The sequence below is a fragment of the Microcebus murinus genome, chromosome 15 (assembly GCF_040939455.1).
Source record: "Microcebus murinus isolate Inina chromosome 15, M.murinus_Inina_mat1.0, whole genome shotgun sequence".
Classification (NCBI taxonomy): domain Eukaryota; kingdom Metazoa; phylum Chordata; class Mammalia; order Primates; family Cheirogaleidae; genus Microcebus; species Microcebus murinus.
In genome coordinates this window covers 15,800,228-15,825,179 of record NC_134118.1, presented here as the reverse complement: position 1 = coordinate 15,825,179, position 24,952 = coordinate 15,800,228, and the positions used below count along the sequence as shown (strand labels likewise).

The 24,952-nt window shown below is 42.0% G+C and overlaps 1 protein-coding gene across 4 annotated transcripts; it reads right to left on the bottom strand.

Annotated features, from left to right (window-relative positions):
- Positions 1-1,251: 1,251 nt before the first annotated feature.
- MYLIP (myosin regulatory light chain interacting protein) lies at positions 1,252-19,223 on the bottom strand. 4 transcript variants are annotated; one of them, XM_012753669.2, is made up of 7 exons: positions 18,856-19,223; positions 17,522-17,712; positions 7,885-8,070; positions 6,458-6,655; positions 5,831-5,995; positions 4,505-4,925; positions 1,252-2,801 (listed from the first exon to the last, which is right to left on the bottom strand). In XM_012753669.2, the coding sequence occupies exons 1-7, from the start codon at positions 18,940-18,942 to the stop codon at positions 2,712-2,714; spliced, it is 1,338 nt and encodes a 445-aa protein (XP_012609123.1). In that variant the 5' UTR covers positions 18,943-19,223; the 3' UTR covers positions 1,252-2,711. The 4 variants fall into 4 exon arrangements, with proteins under 4 accessions (XP_012609123.1, XP_012609124.1, XP_075866601.1 ...); XM_012753670.2 differs by lacking the exon at positions 5,831-5,995; XM_076010485.1 differs by lacking the exon at positions 1,252-2,801 and having other exon boundaries at positions 2,811-4,925; positions 18,856-19,072.
- Between the last annotated feature and the right edge of the window lie 5,729 nt (positions 19,224-24,952).

The window sequence follows — 24,952 nt, the reverse complement described above, 5'->3', positions numbered from 1 at the left end:
ATTTTCCTCCTGTTAGGAGTTCTCTGTGCAAGAGGCAGAACTGACTGTCATCCCTGTCCCAAAAGTTCTTTGTTCTGAAGGCAGTGGAGAACCAAGTCCATAATGAACCTGGAATTCAAGATTTCCCACCACTGTGACTCTACGTGTTTCCTCAGAGCCTAATTTCTTACCACTACATTAATATGCAGTTATGGGCTGGTCATATACTTTCTTTTTCCAACCAGAATGTCAAGACCCTAAGCAGAATTAGTCACTACCCCCTGTGCCTCCACAACACTTCCCTTCCGGTTGTATTTTGCCACCACGTACTACAGTCACTGAACTTAAGGAGACCATATGGTCTAGTGGGGTGACCAAGATGCAATCTTATCTATTTGTTAACGTCTCATCCATCCACCCTTCCATCCATCTTGGCTAGCATTTTGAGGCTGCCATGCCTAAGATCCCTTCCCGTGCTAATATTCTAGGATTCTGAATATGATCTAACATCTATACAGAGATAATACTATACTTCATGGGCTAAATATACAATATAGGCATCCTGAATCATTCATGTCTCAATGGCTGTTAAATTTCCAGGGCTTAATGACAGCTTAGTAGGTGCTCAATAAACGAGTTAATTCCCAGTAGTTGATGAGGACTGATTTAGATATAGGTATAGTGGAAAACAAATCCCCCTGCCTTCAATTTTTTTAAAAAAATGCACTTCATTCAACTGCTACAGATAATTATCAGTTATGTACATAACGTTCAACATTCCCTACTCCACAAAGCATTTCATGAGCAACACTGACGAGCACACAGTGGCGTGCGTACGGCAGTTAGGGCCTAGCAGCAGTGGACCTGCAGTCCCCCAGGGAGGTGGTCCCAGATTGTGCAGCCTGAGAGCCCTACTGTGGGACCTGGTCCAACATTCACCTGTCCTGACCAGGCAGTGCACCGGCGGCATCAGTTCAGGTTTTTAGTTGTTAGCTTCCAACTTTACCATCCCCTTCCTTTTCTAATACCTTCCAGTCCTTTTCCCAATCTGCTTATGTATGTTACACCCCCCTTTCCCCTACATTCCAATCCTATAACCTGAAAACATAGAAAATAACTGGGTGAAATGATCTCAATTAGAGACAACATCCTAAACATTTCCAATTTTTCCACACAGGACCAAACTAGATATCAATTGTGATGTTATCCTTGTTTTTTAAATGAATAACACTAGCTTAAATGATAATAACTATGACGATACAAACACCCATGTTTGCTTTGAAGTCTTTATTATCCTGAATATAAAAGACAGAAGTCTTCTAGGATATAACAGAGTTCTTTATGTGGAAACATTATTTTTTTACAGTGAAAAAATAAATACCTCTTGGAATAAAGGTTTATATGCTAATATGTGCCATAAAAAAGTAGAGTTTTAATATTTGACAAAATGTCTGTGCAAAGAAACAAATGCATAAACACATTACTGCTACATTAAGGCAATATGAAAAGTATACTCAGAAATCTCAGTAAAGTGACAGTGTAGGTTTCTAGCTTTACCTTAGCTAGTATTGCACCCGATAAGGTCATCTAGGTTCCCTGACATCCCAGAAAACCTGCTAGCTGACCAGCTTCCAAAATGCCCAAGTGGGAGTGGGAAACATGTTTAAGAATACCGAGAGAAAAAAAACCCTCTGAAACATATAGAGAGGACAACACAAATACTTAAGCATTTACTTAAAAAAACACAATCCCTCCCCACCCCAAAAGCAGACACAAAAAGGATACAATATCTAGATAATGTATGATAAGGCTGTAAAAGGCTGGATAGTTCAAGCAAAGCGACACCCATGGGTGAGGCTGGAGTTGAGTGCTTGAGAGAAGTGACGAACCACTGTCTCTCCGGTAAGCTCTGCTTCCCCTTCCCAAGCAGAATGCGCATCCTTCTCAATCTGGATAAAATATTCTACCAACTCAAGAGGCTCGAGGGGTGCTTGACTACTACACAGAGATCTTATGACCAAATTGTTAGCATTCTATAATCGAAAGGCTTGGGGGGAAGGGAGGGAGTGAAAAGAAGGAACAGGAAGCCACCCACGTTGAGTGATCTGCTTTCCCCTAGCCAGACTGGTTTAAATCTGACAACATTGTTGTCAACTTTTTAAAAGTCACAGAATTGAATTTTAAATCTGTTTGCCTTCAATCATTCTTGAACAAGTTATACAAACAGAAATGACATTAAAACGACAACTCTTTAAGAAAAATTTTCCTATTAAAAATGTTTGGAGCTCCATGACCATACAAAATGAACCAGGTAAATTCTTAAAACTAATTCTTACAAAATCTGCCGCAGGTAGGAAACTTACCTTGGGATACATTAAGGAGACTTAACAACATCATTTCCTAAAAGGTACCCAACTTTCTTGGCTGTGTTATCACTTAACTGACATCGAAGATTTTATCTATTCCTTTACTTGATCATAAAAAATGAAAGTCCAAGGAATGTGTCTGTTTCCCAGAGCTCTTCCTGGGCCCATCAATGGAGTTGATTCTATGCATGGATATGTTTTTGTAGTGAGAAGCGGTTGTGTTCTTATTTCTCTTCTCTTTTTTTTTCAAACGTTGCATGGCAGATGGGTGTTGGAGTAATTATTTTCTCCATGATCTAATCACTTGTATAGTTTATAATAGTGCAGTTCATGGAAACATGGCAAGTCCAATAAATGCACAATAGATTAGATTACAGTTAGATTGAGAAGACTGGTGTGAGTTGGCAGATAGACGTGCTGGACGTGCTCCACAGGTGACCTGCAGACTGGACACAACTGGAAAAGAGAAGCCAACAGCGCCTGTTAGAATGAAAGCCTTGGGGGACCTGTCTCTGCGCCCACCTCAGTCCCTGCTGCGTTCATTTCCTAGATAAGTTGTGATCACAATGATTTCTAGCTTTCAATTGATAGAGATCTTTGCTTTCTCATGACTTGGAAAGTTTATACTTTACAAGGGCTTAAAAATAAACATTATGAAAAAGCATAAACTGAAGGAAATTAAATAGGTTGTTAACAAAACTCTAAATAAGGCACACTGAGTAAAGCAATTATTAAAAACTTCTTTCTGTGCAGAGTGTGGTCCCTGCATGAGTAGATTATAACACTTCAGGCAGTAATGCAGGAGACTTTTCTAGAAATTGTGTGTCCTTGGCTCAGCTGGTTGACTGAGCCAACATTTACTGGGCTGCTGCCCATGAGGCCAGGGAGCACAGCTCTGCTCCTAGCTGCAGGCAACGGCTCCACATTCCTGCTGGCTTCTCAGCAAGCACATGCCCTCCCTCAGCCCTCTGGGAAGACTCACGCATGGGGGTAGAACACGTGGGCAGAAAAAAAGACAAGCCTTGACTGCTCCTGGGGAAATAACCCATAGTGGTGGCATGTTCCACTCTCAGGAAGGACATAGGGGTCCTGTGGGCTCATTATCTAGCCCAAAAAATAGCTCTGAAATTAGCAGCTTCTAAAGGATGCTATTTAGGGCTAGTTTTTTTTTTTTTTTTTTTTTTTGAGACAGAGTCTCACTTTGTTGCCCAGGCTAGAGTGAGTGCCATGGCGGCAGCCTAGCTCACAGCAACCTCACACTCCTGGGCTCAAGCGATCCTACTGCCTCAGCCTCCCGAGTAGCTGGGACTACAGGCATGCGCCACCATGCCCGGCTAATTTTTTCTGTATGTATTAGTTGGCCAATTAATTTTCTTTCTATTTATAGTAGAGACGGGGTCTCGCTCTTGTTCAGGCTGGTTTTGAACTCCTGACCTCGAGCAATCCACCCGCCTCGGCCTCCCAGAGTGCTAGGATTACAGGCGTGAGCCACCGCGCCCGGCCTTAGGGCTAGTTTTATATAAAACCATAATGACATTTAGCAAAAACTTCTGAGAAATGAAATCAAATTAAAAAATTATCATAAGTGGAAATGTAAAGTTCCTCTTCATACGAAAAGAATATAAGGAAAAAACTATATTGAGTTACTTTTGTTTTATTTTTATATTAGTATTAAAATTAGTTTGACTTGCTAATGAGTAACAGCCAATCCATATGCCCTTAAAGCATATGCAGTAATAAAAGGAAATTAATCACACACATAAAAAAAAAAAAAACAGAGTAAACAACTCATTATGGATAACTCAGAGTTTACAAGAAGTCAAAAACCTAAGTATGCTTTCCTAACTATTTTAAATAAATAATAGTAAAGACCATCCTAAGTGTCAGAAAAGAGGAGGTGACATGAAATGGAAGAGCCAGCGCTGGGCCAAACTCAGGAGGTCTGGGATCCAGTCCTCAGTCTAGCCACTAACCAGATCCAGTGTGTTTCCACAGGGCAATGCCTTTTAAGTCACCAAATACAAAGCCCTTCCCTGGGTGACGAGGGGCATGCCCCATCTGTGTGTCCGCCAGCAGTACCTGGCACCTACCAGGTACTCATTAACTGCTAAGCGGAGGACAGGTGAGCCTGCAGGCAAAGCAGGCCGAGGACGCCCTACCTGCAGCTGGGCTGCGCAGCTCTCACAGCACACAGTGTGGCCGCAGGGGCAGAAGGTGGAGTTGATCTCTTCCTCGCAGCACACCATGCACAGCATGGCCTCCTTCAGCTTGCGCAGCTTCTCCTGCAGCGCCCTGGTCTGCTGGCAGCTGAGGCCCTCGCAGCTACTGCAGTTCATGCTGCTTTCCGATGACTTTAGAGGTGAGTTTGGAGGGCTCTGGTCGCTTCTTGAAACAAGGTCCACAACCCCAGCATTGTACAGAGCCCTCCTGGCGTGGTCGTATACCTCCTTTGATGTTCTTTTAATATCGAAGACATACTTCTTACCAAGGTTAATGTTTTCATTCAGAAACAGAGATGCCAAGTGGCCCTTTAAGTCACGACTATACTGCATCATGACAGCACTGGTCACTGTGTCACATCTGCAAGAAAAGATTGAACATCTACTTTAACACCAAAGAGCCCAGGCAGCTCCATACTTCACTGCCATCGATAAGAATAGTCACATTGGCAGACATGTAATAGTCTCGTTTGCATGTATAAAAGTAAGTTCTTCAGTTTTATGTCTGCTAAATATCTCAACGATTCCACTCTGTGTTTCTCAAATGTCTCCACAGTACCTCTGATACAGCAGCCACAAATGCAGAAGACAGTGAACACACACCTCCTCCTCCAGGATATGAGCTACAGTCCAAAGCAGCTCACAGAAGAAAAAGAACATTTTTCTCTGATGTTTTGGCTTCTATGTTAAAAATGTCTACAAAATTTCCCATTCTGTTCCACAATTTGTGTATCTATTTTAACATAAAAAACTTTTAAGTTGCCTACCAATGAAATTTCTTAGCTTTAATTTTCCAAATACTTGAGTGCAATCACAGCTCAGCTTTAATGTGCCCTTCAAAATGAGGGCATCAATATTGTTATTAAACAATCCTTACATACATAGTGAGGATTCAGGATAGCCGCTCTCCCAAAAAGAAAGGACAACCCGTGTCACCCTTCTGCTGGAAGGGTCAAAGCAGCAGCCGTAAGGCCCAACCCCGCAGGGCGGTCTCTGGGGCAGGAAGTGACAGAAGGAACTAAGGCAAGGGACAAGCAGGGGAGTGAGGGTGTGCAGCTCACGCACATGCGCATTCTGTGGGTGACGCAGGATGACAGCAATAAAGACTCCACTGCCACCACAGAGACAAAATGCTCACAAGCAGCCCCTTTCTTAAACTCTTTAGTAGACTCGTTGACACAACACAAGAAACTGCAGAAACCTGGTTTTCACCTAAAAATCTCAGAGCTGCGACACTAAGGTTACCAAGTCAATAGTGATACGTGCCTGTAGAAAGCATGTGTTTCGGTTATTGCTCGGTAGAGCCCGCTGGCCGCCCTGGTGCTGATCATTTTAAACAAGAGCACGATGCTGTTCCCAGACTCCTTGGTGACCGTCAAGTACACGTTCTTTCCTGACTGGGTGGCCATCTGCACCACAGGATAAGCTATCCTAAGAGACGGGAAGAGAAATGTGAGCACACCCAAAGGAGCGACTCGTTACAATGCACGTGCCTTTTAGGATCCCCATTTGCTCAAGACCCAGCAGAAGAACCAGATTGTTCATCCGGAGTTATCACGTCACTACGCTGCTCCCTAGTAGTGAAGGCACGTTGAAAAACAGTGTGTGTGTGGAGGAAATGTGAGCAAGCTCTGGGTGTATGCATGTGTGCATGTAGAGGTGAAAATGAGATTTTTGTGGCAGTGAATGACTTATTTGAAAAATATTAACCCTGCCTCATTGTACGCTTAAAATTAAACGATTACTAAGGCCTGAATAAAATTACTGTACATACCAAAATGAAACTTTTTATTCCTAAGAGATGACCGTATAGTAAATCCCTCTCCATTTTCTATTTTCATGTTGAGGGCTACAGATACATACATATGCTTCAGTCTAAAAAAATTGGCTTACCTATTAATGGGGCTAAAGTCATCTTTACAAATTGAGATTCCTTCCGGTCCAACGCCAATGAGGAGCTTCTGCCCTTCGCTGTCCCTCACAGAGTGCCACTCTATGCCATAGTTCTCCATGGCCGACACGCTCTGCAGAACCTGGTACTCAGCCGAAGCCTGGCTGGTCCCCTCCAGCTCCTTATGCCTTGCAACGATGCTGCAGGACACCAAAAGGACAGAGCATTATACAGAGATTAACTTATACACTCTTTAGAAAAAAACCTATAATCTTCACTAGTGAATTATACTGACATTGTCATTTATGAATCATAAGAACTTAAAACTATATATTATTAAGGTTTCATTTATTTAGCAAACTTATTGTAAAATACTTCTAACATACTGTTCAAGACCCTATTAAATATTCAGTAGAAAGAACTTTGGGGACACTGGATAGAGATGAATTGGAAGAATTATGGAAAATTTCTAAAAATATATCTAAGACAAATTTCTATGTCAGAATTTCTCATGCACTTGTCTACATGTACTTTATAATTTCACTATAATACAACATTATAAGGGATTGATTAGTTCATTTGCAACTGAAGAAAATACAGGATTTATTTTCTCTATTGTAGTGGGCAGCCTCTACCATGCTCTTTCATGATCCCACCTCCTGGTATTCATGCCTTATGTCATTTCCTTCCCTTGAGCGTGGGCTGGATGACACACCTGCTTCTACTGAAGAGAACATGGTAGAAGTCATAGATGTCACTCGCTTCTGAGATTAAATTATAAAAAGATTATGACTTTCATTTTGGTGTTCTCTCTTGCTCTAACTTGGATCACTTGCCCTGGGGGAAGCCAGCCATAGTGTCATGAAACAGCCCCGGCTGAGGCCCACGTGGCCAGGGAAAGAGGCTGGACAAGAGACCACACAAGTCAGTCTGGAAGTGGATCCCTCCCTCAGTTGAGGCTTCAGATGAAACTGAGCTCCAGCAACAGCTTGACTACAGCCTCATGAGCCACAGGACCCAGCTAAGCCATGGCCAGATTCCTGACCCACAGAACTGTGAGACAATGTTTGTTGTTTTAAGCCACTCAGTTTTGAGGTAATGCCATACAGGAATAAATAACAAAAATGCCTACATTAGGCCTCTTTGTTTAATTCTTGCTGGGATGAAGAAAAAATATCAATATACATGACACATTGCATTCTTAAAAGGTCAGATTTTTTTTACGATGATTTGTGTGGACTGTTTTGTGTTTGTAAGTTTCTTAAATAAAAGTTTAATGCATCTTTTGAAAATACCTGGTTAAGTTGGGCAATGTCAAGTCTTAACCTCACAACTTTCCTGTATATATCATAGATTCATTTTCTTCTGGAAATGCTTTCACATTTGATAGCCCTATGAACGTAAACAGTAGCCTTGACTGCAGCCTCACCTGTTCAAGGTGGTGCTGGAGAGCTCCTTGGCACACAGCTCCTCATAGTTATATTTGGCAGTGTTCTGGTTGTAGTCTCCAAACTTGGTCTGGGCCAGGAGGGCGCTGAGCTCCACTGCCTGCTCTGGGGAACACAGAAGGTGGCCTGCCAAGAGGGCCTCCTTGATGTGCAAGAAAAAGATATGCCTGCAAAGCAACGTGAGAACGAGGTTATGCTTGGGGATAATCAGATGTCAAACTCAACTTGCTATACCTGTGCCTGACATTCTAGGCAGAGGTAAGTACATGAGCAAGGTAAGAAAAGAGAGAAGGAGAAAGAGAGGCTTCAAATAGAAAGAAGGGCTCTTTTGAGAGTCTCAAAATGTCAGGCTGACAAGAGCCATTAGTCTTATTTTACCTAAGAAATTTTTAAGTTCAATGTTTTGTACCTTCTATAACGATAAAAAATATTTAAAATGATCCAAACTCTGCCAAATACTGCAGTTTTTTCTTTATCCAAAGCCCTTATAAAGAAATGACAGTAAGAATGCATAATAGCCTGAAAGAAGATAAACATGGTTTCTATTAACCCAAACATCTGCTAGTCTTTAAAGTATTTCTGACATACTGCTAAACTGAGAAGGGAGCCCCCACTGGGGCAAAGAAATCACCACAAAAATAACTTGTTTTAAAATAGCTATCTGAGCACTGAGGTCTAGCAAGCTCAGAAAGTCGTAGTGTTACAACACTGCTTTAGGCTGCAGAAGGCTTTGCAGATGACCATTGGGCAAACTTTACCCTGGTGAACTGTACCTCGGGCTCCGTATTCAATCAGGGGGTGTGCTATTAGGAAACTAAAATCTTAATCTATGCTTACATTAAAAAAGAAATCATGTGCTGAAAGATTTTTAAGGATACCACCACAAACTATATCTTTTCAATTTACTTATTGCTTATATAAAAGTGTCTTTTAACTTATTTTCCAAGCATAAAGTTAGAGACTAGTTCCTGCTTTATTAAATAGTAACTATAGTCTGCAAAAGAGGAGTTTTGAAATTGATTCAATTTCTTTTTCCAAGCTATGCACGCCTACTTCTAGAGAGACAGCTGCCAAATTCAAAGGCAAAGAAGCAGTAACAAAATGTAAACAGGTGGCCAGCAGCCTGAGAGTAATGCTGATCCTTCCTCCACATGTGGGTCAGAATTGTGAAAAAAAAAAAGAGAAAAAAAAAAAAAGGTTGTGTGTGTGTGGGCAGGGGACAATTGGCCTTTTCTACATAACCCACATTCTAGGCTGGAAAGCAGACAATACCCAGCAAGCATGAAAAACCCTCCTCCTTACTGTCAACATAAACTTTCTGATAGGGCTCCCCTGCATTTTGCAGATTTATGGCTAGAAAGCAACCTTAGCATTTCAAGTCAACAAATATTTGTCTCGCATTGCCTCTACGCCCAGGCCTAAGCTGGGGTTACAGGGTGAACATGTCTCCCAGTTCCTTTGTAGATGGAACTTACAGCCCTTTAGAGCAAAGGGACATATCTCATATCAAAGTAACTCCAGCCACCAACTGGCTTTGGGTGACAAGTGTATGCTCCCCAGGACAGCACAGCGGAGCACTGGCAGCCAAAGGGCACCAGCTATGATGAGCTATCAGTAAACTCTACTGTGCTCTTGCCAAGAGAGGATGGCAGAGTTCAGAGACACATTTCCAAAAAGGAATTCAATGATGGCTCAATATTTATGGGTGGTTTTGAATCAAGTATTTTCTATGATTTTCTCCTCTAACCATCTGTACTCTAACTGGCTGGCTCCTGGGTTTTGCCTCCTCCTTTTTTCAGTAAAGTGAGTGAAAGGTTACCAATAATATCAAAACAGGCAGATGTAGTCAAAAAAGCTGTGCCTGCAGTGAATTTTTTTCTACTAAAGATGAAAAGTGGATGACATATCTAATTCAATATAGGCTACATGCTAGAATCACAAACAGAAAGAAAGCCTTTTGAAAAACATTACTTTCTTTGTCTTAAGAAAATGTCTGTGAATATATCTACCCTATGGGCATAAGCTCAAACAGCATTTTCTAAACATTCTTTGGGTTACACCTTGACATTCATGATTCTTTCTTTAAGTTTTACCCAGTTACTAAGAAAATGGCTATTTTTAATATATGGATCACATTTTGGGGCCCAAGGTAAAACATTCTAACTCATGTCCTGGCATCATGAGTTACTGTAGCATTATGGAGGATTTAGAAAAATGTGGGGAATATAAGGAAATGCCAAATTTCAATTTTAAAAGAGAATCAAATACTCTCAGTAATTTTTGTTTCAAAGTACTTCAAATGTCTTTTACAAGTTTTTTTACAGTTTGCATGTCCTTGAAAAATCATTTATTTCATTTCATAGTGTGAAGCAATGAAGTTGGATCATTTACACTTTAAGAATTGTAACCAGAAAACTCTCCTCTACACACTGGCTTGTCTCATGAAGTAATCACGTAGCAATCAGAACAGAACTGTATGCAAACCACTCAGGAGTTGGGAGTTGTGGATCTGTTCATTGCACCTACTCTCGGTTACTGCCCTCCAGTTATCTCACCAGCTACTCCAGTTTGAAGAACTTTTTATGACAATTACAAAATAACTATATCCAGATTCACTATGAAACTCAAAATTTAAGTAACTAACTTAAAACTTCTTTAAAATGGCTTAGTAGCTATTTTTAAAAACTCTCGGTTACCAATAATTGAACCGTATTTCTCCCAAAAGGCATGACTGGAAAGGCAGGACTGGTTCATCAGCGCCTCATCAGACCCCCCTGGGATCACCAGTTAGCCTTCCTCAGTCCAATGAGTCACTTAACCACATCAGTTTATTTTAAACCAGACTCTGACTGCCAAGTTATATTTTAAAACTATCAAATCAAAACAGAATTGCTATAACAGTTTCTTTCTTCTATCTTAAATTCCAGTAAGATAAAAATCAGTTCAAGATGGATCACAGGACTAAATTTAAAAGCTAAACCCACAATGCTTTTAAACCTAAACATAAGAGAGTATCTTCATGACTTGGGGGTAGCAAAGGTTTCTCAGGATGCAGCTGGCAGAAACAACAAAAAAAGATAAATTAGACTTCACCAAAATTAAAAAGGCATCAGGAAAATAGGCAAGCCACAGAAGGAAATATGTTTATAAAACATCTATCTGACAAAGGACTGGTATCTAGGATATATAAAAAATTTGTACAACTCAAAAATAAAGGCAAATAACTAGGTAAAAATGGCTAAATGACTTGGATTCTTCACAAAAGATACATGAAAGGCCAAATAAGCACATGAAAAAGTGTTTAACATTATTACTTATCAGAGAAATGCAAATTAAAAACATAATACTCTACACTACTACACACCCACCAGAAGGCTGGCAGGGCTGTGGAGGAACTGGGCTCTCTTCCATTCTTCATGGGAGAACAGAAGAGTATAACTGCTTTGGGAAAAGGTCTGGCACTTGGTTATAAAACTAAACAATTACCTACTCTATGACCCAGCTAGTCCATTCTTAGGTATTTGTTTACTCAAGAGAAATAGGAGCATGAGTCTACAAAAAAAACAAACATGTTTGTACTAGAATGTTCACAGCAGCTTTATTGATAATAGCTAGAAAACAGGTGTTCATCAACAGTATGGAAAAACAAATAGTACATTCATTCGATGGAATACTACCCTAGCAATAAAAAGGAACAAATCACTAATATATACAATATGGATGGATCTCAAAAAATTTATGCTGAACAAAAGAACCATAAATAAAAGGGTATATATTGCATGATTCGATATGCACCATGTTGAGCAGGCATAACTAACTAATCTATGGTGGAAAAACAGACAACAGAGGTTGTGAAAGTGGGTGGGGAAAAAGGGTGGGGACTGACTGCAGAAGGGCAGGAAGGAACTTTCTGGAGTAATAGTAATGTTCTAAATCTTGATAGGGGTTTTGTTTAAGCAAAATATCCACTTGTTGAAACTTATTAAATGGTACAATTAAGATATATGCATTTCATTATATGTAAATTTTAAGTCAAAAGAAAAAACTGTATGCAAACACTGAGTTCTAGTTAATAACATGCATGCTGCTGTAGTATTTAGTGGGAAGTGTACTTACACTTGGATGGATGGGTAGAGGAACTGATAAATGGATAAATATGTAATAAAGCAAGTATAGTAAACTATTAATAGAATATTTGTGGGGATATATAGGTGTTCACAGTAAAAATCTTCAACTTTTCTGTATGTTTGAAAATTTTCATAAGAGCTTGACAAAATAATACTAGTGAAAATCCCTTAGGGTCAAGATTGACAATTAAAATGAATAGCCATACCTAAAATGAACCCCCAAATCTATCTTCCTTGTGGAGGGCTTGCAACTAAGAGATTGATCACAGCCAAATAATTACCAAGCAATCACTAAGTTAGGTCTCTTCTCAGGCATCAGGAGACCCTCAAAGTCCCCAATACAAAATGGGAATCACTGATACATGTGTTCCTCCGGCTCTAATGCAGTGGAAAGATGTGGAGGGTGGCAGCAGGGGAGATCCCCAACTTCAAATGTGATTATAACCCACACCAGAAGAACACTATTACCTGAAAGCAGAAAATCTATGCTTCTAAAAAACATGTTTACTCATTCTTAGTAGATACCTCTCCTAAGCAAACACCAATCTAGGCAATCTCATAGTCTAAAAGTGTTAACCACAATGTCTTTCTCAACAATCTAGAAAGTCAGGAGTGCTAATAGGTGCATTTATTCCACAAGGCAGGGAAGGGTCAGTAATTTTTGGACCTAATCATCTTTTTAACTATGTTCACATCCTGAGTTACCTGTTAGGTCCTGCTGCTGGTACAGAGAGGGCGGGGAACAGACTGCACTGGGCATCACTCAGAAAATAAACACATCCAGTGTCGCTGCAGCTGCTCAACATTGGTCACCCCAACTCTGACCCTAAGTGCCTTCTGAATGCTCAGATTTTATTTAAAATGCCATTTAAAAAATGTTCTTTGACTATTTCATGCAAATATATAAGTATCAGAAATTCAAAAAGAGATGGTGCCCAGAGGGGAATTCCCTGGCTAAAATACCTACATATAATAAACCTCTTACAGTTTTAACAAACAGAAAAACTTAATAAGCTGAAAATCAGAAAGTCAATTAATACTTTCGTTGGAAATAATATGCATTTCTGCTTTTACCTTTTTCACTTTCTAGGGCCTATTTTGTGTTTGAGCATACCAAAAAAAAAAAAAAAAAAAAGCCCAGAAAAGTACCATTCTATTCTTAGGCATTTGGTTGATATGCAGAATGTAAATGGCACCTTTATAACAGATCAGTACTGCTGCACCAGCACTGTACCTGTCCCAAGTCACACAAAGGTAAATTATGTAAGCAATCTTTACCAATGCTGGCAAAGTTTTGAATGACTATGGACATGATTTAAAGATACTGGCTAGGACCAACTTGACTCAGTATTGAATTAGTTTGAAATTATCACTTCCTGCCTGCCTATAGTTTGCACATTTGCTTGGCGAGTTTCAATGATGCCATCTTTCCTAGATTTCCACATGTCTAAGTGACTTGTGTTGGAAGACAGGGAAAAAACAGCATTAATAAGGACTTACTTATAAATTGGTTGAAATTAAATAAAGTGATGTTGTAACTTGAAAACTATCTGAACTTAATAGAAGGTCCAGGCAAGTAGTAACTCATTTGAGATAAGAACAGGCATAACACACACATGGTCTGGGACAGGATGGAGAGGATGAAAGAAAGGAAGCAAAAGAACCCTGCTATGTACGGTTTGGATGTTTGTCCCAAGCCTCACCTTGAAATTTGATCCCAACGTTGGAGGTGGGGCCTAATAGGAGGTGTTTGGGTCTTGCACTTTTCCAGATATCAGAATCATTAGCCAAATAACCCTCTTCATTTTATATATCATCCAGCCTCAGCTATTCCTTTATGGCAACACAAATGGACTAAGATAAAAAGGCCAAGCACCAAGCAAGTTCTAACAGAAAAATAATCACTACAAAGCATTTTTTAATGGTGAGATTTCATTTAGATACTCTCAACTTTTCAGTTTATGGGAGCCAACTGAAAAACATTTCAATATCTATAAGTAAATTTGCATTATCAGTATTAGTTAACCCCATTTTTTATTTATTTCCAAGTTCTTGATTCACTGATTCAACAAATATTTATGCAACAGGCACTTGTTAGACTCTGGGGATACAATGTTGATCAAGTCCCTGTTTAATGGAATTTAGATTATTACAGTGACTGATAATAAACAAATTGTCACATAATTATATGTAGTATTATAAGCTCATTAAATGCTATCAAGGAAAGATACACGATGTCTTGGGAGAGTTCAGTCTCTTGAGCAGGGCTAAAGGAAGCTTTCCTGAGGAGCGTTGATGGAGCTGAGGTCAGAAAGGCAGGAGAGATTTAACAAGGGATGAGAGTCAAACTCATTGCTGCCTGCATCATTAAAGTCTTGATGGAATTTAACATCCAGAATTGTAGCATTTCCATGAACACTTAGTCCAGAACAAATGGACCCCTCTACTGGGGTTGTTTTCTGGGAGAGAATTCAGGTGTTTGTGAGCCTTAACTAAGCAAAAGACCACAGAGCTCTGCTACCATGTGGCTAATTCAGGAGACATATGAAGATTTTATTGGCAGTGGATGGTATAATTGCCACTGTGAAGATGAAGCATATACTTCTCTAATCTCTGGTTTTGAAAATGTTGACAAAATCCAATCTGAATTGCTATGAATAACTGAAAGCCTTTGAAAGGCAAAAATTTCCAAGATGATTATTATTTCAGTCTATTTCTAGAATACATTAATTTGTTTCACTTTTCATTTTAATCCACAGCATGGCAAACATCTGCTGAAAATACCTGCTGTCTCTATCTCTGGAATGTGCCAGCTGAGTCTGAACAAGACTCTCCTTTTACTTTTGAGGTCCCTATTCAAGAGCAAAACATAATCTAGATAGAAGAACCAAATTTAAAATTTGGCCAAATCAGAGCTCTACCAGTCTACCCAGACATTTGATATGTTTGTTCTGTCTTCAGAGAAATGAATTCAGGAAAACAGCAAGGAAAATAATACAAAAAGGACACAGAAACAAAAACAAGTTATTGCTGGAAGGGATTTAGAAATACTCTCTTCCTAGGCTTAGGCTTGGAAGTCTGGATAGCTGCTAGTTGGCAGCAGAGCAAGACCTACAAATTAGGTTTCTGCCTGGTCCCCAGTGCTCTCCTGTGACAAACAGGCCTTCCTGCCCATCATTCTTACCATGGACTCCCTAATCTGACATGAACTAGTATGCTAATACCCTCAGTTAGGCCAGTAGTCTACTGTGAGCAGTCTACTTTAATTGTCCGCAGAGGATAACTCTGCCAGGATATTTCAGCACCATTTAATAAACTATCAAGGAGTTTTCAGTATACTACATGCACTCGAATGGCTTAGAAAAGAGTAAAAAATCACCTCTCATAACTGGATTCTCAAAGCTAAGTTTACTCACTTCATAAACAGAGCTATTATATATTCAAGGCATTTCATATATTTCATAACAAATAATTAAACATCAAAGAAGTTTATCAATCAGATTTATTTCACTAACATAACATTAAGAAAAATAGGTATTTTTATTCTGTAGTATCATGCACTAAAAATAATGCTAATTGCAAACTTGATACATTGCAACTTCTGCTATCCCAATTAAAAGGTAAAAATGCTATATATAAATCACTTTATCCAGTCATTACAGCTATAAATACAAAAACCTATCTAAGCCTTAGGTGGCATTTTGTTAAAGTTCTGTATTTCAGCCAACCCACAAAAGCAAGTAAAATTCATCAATATATTAAAAGGAAGTCAAATGTTAAGATCACACTAACTTTTCAATATGACTTCAAAAAGAAATTAAAATCAATTAAAATCACCTAGTTGAACTAGGTATGTACATTCTTTCAGTTCTATTAGCCATGAATCTCAGGAGTCAAATTCAATTGAGTCAATAAAGGAAAACCAAGATAGAAAATTTGACTCAAGTTCTAATTCATAAAATGTCTCTATTTCTTGCATGAATAAAATGGATTTGATAATAGATATTAACCCAATTACAGAAAAGCACAGGTAGGTACCATCTAGTAGTCAATTATAAAGTCTGAATACATTCATAAAACAAAAGAATTATGCTATTATCACTGCAACCTTTGTTTAAATAAGTATTTGGTCCTTTAAGCTTCCGCAGATTTAAAAAATATATTTTTGTTATCAAAATTGGGTTGGTTTCATTTAGAGGTCTTGAAATAACAGCAATATCACAATAAGACTACACAATAAATATTTCAATATGTTATGTGCAAAGCAGAAGCTTTCAAAAACCAGCTTTAAGAAAAAAAAAAAGAAAAAGAAGAAAAAAATGCAGACAGCTAAAAACATCCTTAAGCATGCAATCACTTGAATAGAATATTTTGCAAGATGTTTTCAGGAGCACTATGAATTCAATATACCAGCTTCCTTCAGAAACAAATCAAACAATTGCCCTCAACTTTTAAAGCTCCATAACAAGACAAAGTAGAGAGTTTAAATTCAAATAAATAGTATTTCAAAATGTGTTTCTATCAGTCCTTTGGTAAACAAACAAAAATATTAAAAGCTCCTAAAGGATAATGCTCACTCATCATTACTCAAAATTTTCAGAATCATATTTTTCACGTGCATGGCAAATTTCCAAGCCAAAAGATTATGACAAACATTAGAACTTAGATCTAAAGTTTGCTGTGTCTTTAAAAGTAGTCATTTTCCTTTTTTATTTTTGACATACCACTATTAAAACTGAAATTTCTTGCATTTCAGCAATAAATATTAAATACCGCTTTTTCTGGTTTGGCTCATCCTTGTGAAAAGTATTACTGTCAGTGCAGAGGAGAACACAGTTTGTTTGAAAAATGAAACCACATGCTTCAGTTGTCTACCACTGCTGGTGTCTTTTTTTTTTTACAATGTAGATAAATCCAACAACCTAAGCACAACAATTATGTGTAATATATCTGTGGGCTGGAATTCAGTTACAGTGGTCTTAAAAGAGTTTAAGTTTTCAAGAAAATTTAAAAACTTTTAAAAATGCTGCACGAAGTCAGAGCTCTTTGCTACACACTGTAATCTGATACTAGGCTGAAGAAGTTGACTAAATTTAAGTAACCCAAGAGGAACTGTTTCCTGCTTTCAGTTAGAACAGTCTACAATGACCTATAGTAACACTGCTGAGGCAGAGGTTACTATCGGGCATTAGACGCTGCTATCAGGAAGTCAGTCGAGCCTTTTTTTTTTTTTTCTTTTTGCGGTATGGCACTCATCTCAAGTGTTTGTAAGAATTCAACCCTGCTCTCCCATTGAGTTTACAAAGACAAGAAACACCAAAAGAAGAGTTGGAAAGTGCACCCAGGCCAACTACATAGCTCCCTCTTCACCTCAACAAAAACGGCTGTGCCACGGATTGCCCATGAACCTGCCCGGGAAGGTGCAGCCGCCCCTTCTAAAGGGAATCAAAGCTCTCCTCGACGACGCCGGTTTACTTTAGCGTGGCTTTACCTAGTCTGCTCCTGTAAGATGAGATGAGGCTCCACGAAGAACTTCACTCTCAGTTTGAGCCGGTAGGGGGCTAGCCCATCCATCTGCTGGGAGATCCGGTTTCTCAGATTTAGCCATAAACTTTCACCTTTGCTACCCGTAAACTGCAGTCCAAAATAATCAACTTCTATGATTCCCAATCGCCTGCACACCTAAAACAGAAATGAATGCAGCACGGATGAGCAAACGGTACATGCCAACGCAACCCAAGCGCTCCTTCTGGGGCCAAGATCGCCGCCTGCTTCTCGCAAAGTTCAACGGCCTTAGGATTCCCGATCTAAGCCGGAATAACAAAGTTCCAAGGCCCCGGCGACACTAAACCACGAGCCCCAGCATCGAGGCTTGCATTGCCTTGAATATCTAGGGCGTGATCCATTGCAGTGGGGAAAATGCAGCCCTCAAAAGTAGCCTTCCAGAAGGCTGAGAGGGAGCCACGGGGTATTTTCCTTCTTATTCCAATCACCGGAATCCCCTCCACCAGCACGATCTGCATGCACAGCTGATTTGGCGGCTTATTATCTGGACAATTTTAACCATCTGGGCTCCAGAAAACAAACACATTGAGGGAACACGCCACAAGTGTCAGCTAAGCTTTGCAAGCGGTTTCCCGAACATCTCAGGTCCAGGGGTTTGTGGGCACAGCGTCTCACTGGGATTAAACTGCTGTCTGCCGCGCCGACTACGCGCCGTTTGGAACCGTTCTTCCGCACTCCTAAGGAAACACACGTCTTTAAGACGACCGAGCAGTGGATGACCCACACCGACAGTCCCCTGGTGCCCCGCAAATCCGGGGATGCAGGTGAATGGCCCATCCGAGTAGCAGCCTGAGCACAGCCTGAGACCAGGGCCCGGCTTGTCTGCCGAGGAACCCCGGGGCCCGCCGACTGATCCTGGGACGCAGAAGGCACAGCCAGGAGCCGCGGGGACCCGACAGGCGGGCATCACGCACACACACCTGCGGCAGGTGTGCTGGGTCGCCTTCTTCCGGGAAAGTGCCGGGTTGGGGGGCTGGGTGGCAGATCGCGGCTGCCGACCGTGCCCGCGCCCGCAGCGCTGGGACCCCCGCCGCGCGCGTCCCTCGCGGCCCCCACGCGCGCCGGGAACGCCAGGGAGGGGGCGGCGCGCCCCACGCCCGCGGGGAGGAGGGGGCGCTCCCGGCGCCTGAGGTGCGCTCCCCCCCGCCGCCGCCGCCGCAGCGCCGCCCGGCCCCCGGTAGGCGACGCGCCCCGGCGCCGCTGCGAGGCCCCTCGGCCTCGGGGGACCGGCCGGGGCCCCCGCCGGGCCCTCGCCCTCACCTGGTTGAGGCAGTCCTCGCCGTTGGCTTTCGCCTCCACCTCCACCTCCATCAGCACCGCGTCCGGCCTCGTCACATAGCACAGCATGGCTGGGGCCGCCGCTGCCGCCACAGCCGCCTCCTCTTTGGTGCGCGCGGGGCTGCCGCCTCGTCACGGCTCGGACCCAGCCCCGGGCTCGGCGAGGACTGGCCCTCGGAAGGCTGCAGCCCTGCGGACGCCTGCCCTGCGCCCGCGGCCGCCCTCGCGTCCCCGCCACCCCCTCGCGTCCCCGCCACCCCCTCGCGTCCCCGCCGCCCGCCGGCTCCCCCTGCGCCCCGCGGTAGCGCCGCACTCCAGCAGCCCAACTGCCTGCGCCGCGGCAGGGACTCCTCGGATATAGCGGCCCCGCCCCCGTCGGCTCGGGCCCCCGCCAATCACGGCGCCGGCGCCCCTCCTCCGCCGCCCTGCGGCCAATCGCGGCGCCCGCGCGGCCGCCGCCCGGCCTCCCAGCGCCGGCTGAGTCCCCCGGCCGCCTGGGGAGGTGGCAGCTTGCGGGCGCCGGGTGCCGCGGAAGGCGGGAGGCCCCGGAACGCAGCCGCTGCCGCTGCCCGCTGGGCGACGCTGCTCGGAGTGAGCTTTCGCCCGCGGCACGAGGCGGGGACGCCTTTCTGTCGGGCTGGAGTTGACGAAGATTAGAAGCTTCCACGCTGCTGCTCTTCCTCAGAAGCCTCGGGTCACTCCAGTAACGCGCGTCGGCTGTGGGAGCAAGAAGGGAGAGGAGCAACCCGGAGCCCAGAGAAAAGCGGCTGCCACCGAGTCTGGCTCAGTGGGTTGTCGGAAGGCGAATTGTTGCTTATGTTAGACCTCATCATTGAAAACACAAAATAGAGTATAAAAGTTTTTGCAGTTAACAGACAAGCAGGTAGCTTGGGCTGGTGGTGCTTCCTGTGTTCAACCTGTCCAGGAGCCCCCTGTTTACCTGTTCTGCTGAACCAAAACACCTGACAGGCCACCGGGCCCCCTCTCAGGTTGCCCATGCTATCTCGGGTCTTATCTCATTCGCTAAACATTCCGTGAACACCCACTACCCTGCCTGTCCCTTCTCTCAGGCGACCAATGTTATCCCCCTCTTAAAGGTAAGGGGCTCATCTGAGGACCTAGTGGTAGTAGTAGCTGTTAATAATGAAAGGTCTACAATTCTTCACCCATTTACAACCTGCCTCTCTTCGCCAATACATTGCTTAGCCTACCTCTTTCGTGTCCTTACAGGAGAAGCCAGAAGATGTGGGCTTCAGCCTTGGAGCCCTGGAAAACTGCCTTCATCTCTCTGGACCTCGACGTGGTCAACAGTAAAGTGGAGACCACGATCTCTGCTGTGCCTTCACCTAGCACTGCTGTGAAGTACAGCAAGTAAAATCATGTCTATAAACACATTTGAATGTGCTTGTGTATATAAGGAGAGCTATAAGGTCAGCTCTGGCACTGCCTGCTAATGACTTCTGTTCCTAGTCCTTTTCTTTCTGATCAAGTAGGAAGGACAGAGCAGAGCTAATTGGAGGGCTCCTACCACCGTCCTTCACTCAAGCCTACTCTTGAGTAAAACTGTAAATCGTCCAAGTCCTGACCCCCCAATGTTACAGAGGACATGCACGGTCTCACATCTCTTTTATTTTTTTGAGATAGGGTCTTGCTCTGTTGCCCAGGCTGGAATGCAATAGCACCATCATGGCTCACTGCAGCCTCGAACTCCTAGCCTCAAGTGATCCTCCAGGCTGGGCCTCCCTAACATGCTCTCTCACAGGCGTGAGCCACCCTGCTGGGCTTGACTTCTTCTTTTGTTTCATGACTGAACCTCACATTATTGTGTTGCTGAAATAGTCCCTCCCTCCTGTTCCTCATTCCCTTAATTCCAGTTTACTAATCTGGGAAATTTATCTGGGAGAAAGCATTTGGATCATTGTTACCTTATTTATGTGGAATCGCTAGGAATTTCAGAACAGGGAGAAGAGATGAGGGGCAATGTGGAGGCCAGTTGTGTTAGTTACTATTTTTGTTTATGAGCAACAGAAACCAAACGTGGCTAACTGGAAGCTCATAGCATCAATGGGGACTAGGCATGGAAATGAGTAGAAAGGGAAAATATTGGTTGGCCGAGAACAAAAATAAACAAACAAAAATAAGATAAGCAAAAACCAAAAGCAAATACCCATTTTGTGGAGAAACTACTTTAAAAATAGATTATATGTTTGGTTTTATCAGGGATATTTCCTTTTTTTTTTTCAGGTATGATTTCATGTTTATTTTTTTAAAAAAATCTAAGCATGTAAAAATAGTTTGTAGAAGCATAGTATGGCAAGTTTTATTTATTTATTTATTAAAAACATTTTTTGGTAGAACAGGGCCTCACTATGTTGCCCAGACTAATCTTGAACTCCTGGACTTCTGCCTCGGCCTCCCAAAGTGCTGGGATTACAGGAGTGAGCCACTGTGCCCAGCCTTATTTAAAAAAATTTTTACAGCCTGAGAGAAAAATTAGCTATGTGGAGTAGCAGATGTCTGTAGTACCAGCTATTCAGGAGGCTGAGGCAGGAGGATTGCTGGAGTCCAGGAGTTTGAGCTTACAGTGAGCTATGATGATGCCACTGCACCCTACCCCAGAGTCAGACCTTATCTCAAAAAGAATTATTTTTAAATTCTTTTATTTTTAACAGTCATCACTTACAAAAGAGTTAGAGGATTAAGATTGACAAGGATATTTCTAATTCAGATCCAGATCCTGCTTCTGCTATGGGATGGTTGGTAAAGATTTCAGTTGTTTTGAAATTAAGAATCACCAGATAACACTGAAGAGCAGAAGAATTTCTTAAAACAAAACAAAACTAGTAACAGGAATACGGCACTTGGGGAGGGGGAGAAATCCTTATGATTGAGAAGAAAAGGAATACTGGCTTCTACCAGCATATAGAGGGTATAATGAGACTGTGATCTCTCTCCCTTTCTTGCTTTCTCTCTCTCGCTTTCTCTCTCTCTCTCATCTCTGTCTTGCAATTTCTTCCTTAAGTGGAGACAAGGAGAGACTGGTTAGTTAAGGAATGAAGAGGCTGAGTGAGCTGGTGAGAAAGCACATTATGCTCAAAAGACCTGGTTAGGGAATAGAAAACCCACAGTAGAATTACTTCCTAGAGGATTCCACCATCTGCTAATGCTACTGAGCGTCTGGAGCCAGTTTCAAGCCCCAGCTGGGTCTAACTCCAAAATAAGACATTCTGAACACCCGGGGCTGGGGGTGGGAACTATATTGAATTGAGCCGTGATTGAAGCCAGAGAGGTGCCTAAGTTATCTGTGTCTGCTTTCTTTTGCTCTCAATTAGCTATCATCTTTTAAAGATAGCATTAAAATTAACCTAGCTGTTCCAACACACCCAAGCACCATATATTTTCTCTCTGTCTCATATACTAGAACTCAAGACTGAGCACTAGATAATATTTGCAGGACATGATGCCATGGTTATCTGGCCGCAAAATCCTTCTTCCGGTGGAGCACTAGGTCTGATCAGAATGGCTAGGTACCTATGTCTGTGCAACACTGCAAAACCCTGCACTGAGCCAAAGGGAAGGCCCTTCTAGAAACCGAGAAGGGCCTTCACTGCCTGCCACACCCTTCTTTTCACCTCTCAAGGTTCATTTGTAGGAGCACCGAGGGAAGAGCAATTAGTGGCTGCCTAAAAACTTGCCCTTTTGCTTTCACACATTATTCAAGCTAATTATTCATCTAAGAAATGCTTCACTGAGCACAAGTGCGTTAGAATGTGTTGAGTGAGCTGAAATCTCTAATTTGAAATATTAAGACTTGTGAAATTCAGGAGTAGTTTAATTTGATCCTGGCTTACCAACAAAGCAGAACATCTCATTTCTAAAACTGGGTGTGTGCAGAGAAAGAGAAGGAATGGAGAAAGAATAGTGAACACCCATGTTAAAAACTCTGGGAGATCTAAAATGGCATTGTTTCAATGAACAGGCAGTTTAAATGATTTTTTTTTTCTAGTTATGAGAATACTTACTGTTCATAGTAGACTACTTGGAAAAGGCAGAAAAATACAAGGAAAAAAATGAAATACCTATAAATTTATCAGGCATTTCTATTTAGTAATGATGTTTTACTGTTGTGCTTTGCATACCATGTGCTCTAACTATTGATTGTGATATAATCAAATACCGCACATTAATTTCTGGAAACATATCAAGAGAGCAAGAGAGACTTGGATGCGGAGATCCAAATCTAAAGCTAACATGGGTGTTTTGAATATTAGGAAAATTATAACGAGAAAGAACAAAAACCATGCAAAAATAATTCCAACTATGACTGTTTCTCAGCTCCCTTCATTTCTTTTCTGAAATACTAACCTTTCTTACATTTTTTTTCCTTCTCACTGCTAAGATGCTCTGAAAGGTCGTATTTTGTGATATGCTTACTTGTTCAACATGTGCCATTTAGTTGAGAGATGCTCAGAGCTGGGAGTTAATTTCCAACTTGGCTTGTTTTGTGTAACAATAATGTTTTTGATTACTTACCTTTTACTTATGGAAATGATCAGCGGTTAGACATGTGGTTTTTGAGTTGCTTATCAAGTTTGGTGATATATAGGTGCTGATTCACCCATCCTTCTGATTTTGAATGAGGTTGGACCAATGTTGGGGATGCAGTTGAGAGCTGCAGAAGAGGACAAGCAATCTGCCCAAGGCTCAAACTTACAAACCTGCCCTAACTGGTAGGTGTTCTAATGAGCTAATCTGTAATGACACCTGTCCTGGCCCTTCATGCCTGAGCATGCCTTTCTGCAAAGGATAGAGGGATCAACTTGATGTACTACTGTGTGAGTGGGTGGGACACAGAACTTATGGGGGTGGTTGTTCCCAATATCAATGGCACATTAGGAATTACCAACTTTCCAGAGAAAAAGTGACAATTGTTAGAAACGCTATAGAAACACCAAAATTACATGAAATCAGCTGTGTACATAGTGAAAACGACAGGCTTTTGAGCAAGAAGACAGAAAACAAGATAAAAACTATGAGCATTTTGGAAAGAGGCGACTTCTCATTAAACTTCAGTTATACCATCTCTGTCCAGCTTTTTTATTGCTGCTGACATTTGCATAGTTTATACCACTTGGTATGCAAACCTTACCTTCCTTCAGTTATTCAATATTGTGTCCTTGCTGTGTTCTCTGAAACTGTGATTGTTTTTGAAAATGATTTGAAAACAAAGATCTTCTCTCTCCTTGGCAACTCTCATTGGCTATTCATTTCCACCACCTTCTAACAACTGCTTTCCTCTCTCTGCTCCCTCCCTCTCCTCTTATCTGGTTCAGAATTCCTGGGCAAGGTTGGATGGGAAGCCATCAGCACCCCAGGGTGAAGAGAAGTTCCTCCTACCTATAGTGATGAGTCTGAACCTCAGACGTGTTTCCCTCCAAAACAGAGATTTCAGTTACCAAAGCCCAAGGAACACAGCAATAATTAGGTCAGGGCTGTGTGCATTTCCCAGATTAGCAAAAACAGGTGAACCTTTCTTCCTTGGGTTTAGACTTCATGGACAACAGGAGTCCAAATGTGTGCTCCTCAGTGGTTGGTGTGAAGCTGGTGCCCACCAAGAGTTAGGCCAGATGGGCACCTGGAAGCCCAAAGAGCAAACCAGACCTTGTTCTGACCTACCTAGTTTTGGAGTAGTTGCCCTTGCTTATCCCTTAGTCCTTGGTCAGGTAAAAACTTGCCCAAACATCCCAGCCTTGTCTTCGCTCTGGATAGAGTAAGGTGGGAATGGCCTCAGGACCTCATTTGAGTCTGAGTTTTAAAGCAAGTAGAAACCCCCTGAAGTCAGGATGCAGGCAATAAAAGTAATTGCAAAGGAGTAATTCTAGAAAAGACAAGAAGTCCAGCTGCCCAAAGTACATAGAATATTTACCTCTTATTTCCCACCTTAGAGAATCTGGTTTTTAATTTTTTTGATGGACATAGCAATTTTGTATGACCCACCCACCCCCTGCCTCATTTCACATCTTAATATGTTTTCTATGTAGTGCACAAGTTCAAATATATATCTATTAATGTTAACCTT

What these genes read in the sequence shown, in the direction of transcription:
- MYLIP (XM_076010485.1), bottom strand. Translation starts at nt 18,942, where the DNA reads ATGCTGTGCTATGTGACGAGGCCGGACGCGGTGCTGATGGAGGTGGAG. An exon ending in TCCAGCACCACCTTGAACAG is followed by an intron (nt 6,656 to 7,884) that starts GTGAGGCTGCAG and finishes GGTGTCCTGCAG; the next exon opens with CATCGTTGCAAGGCATAAGG. An exon ending in GACTTTAGCCCCATTAATAG is followed by an intron (nt 5,996 to 6,457) that starts GTAAGCCAATTT and finishes CCCGTCTCTTAG; the next exon opens with GATAGCTTATCCTGTGGTGC.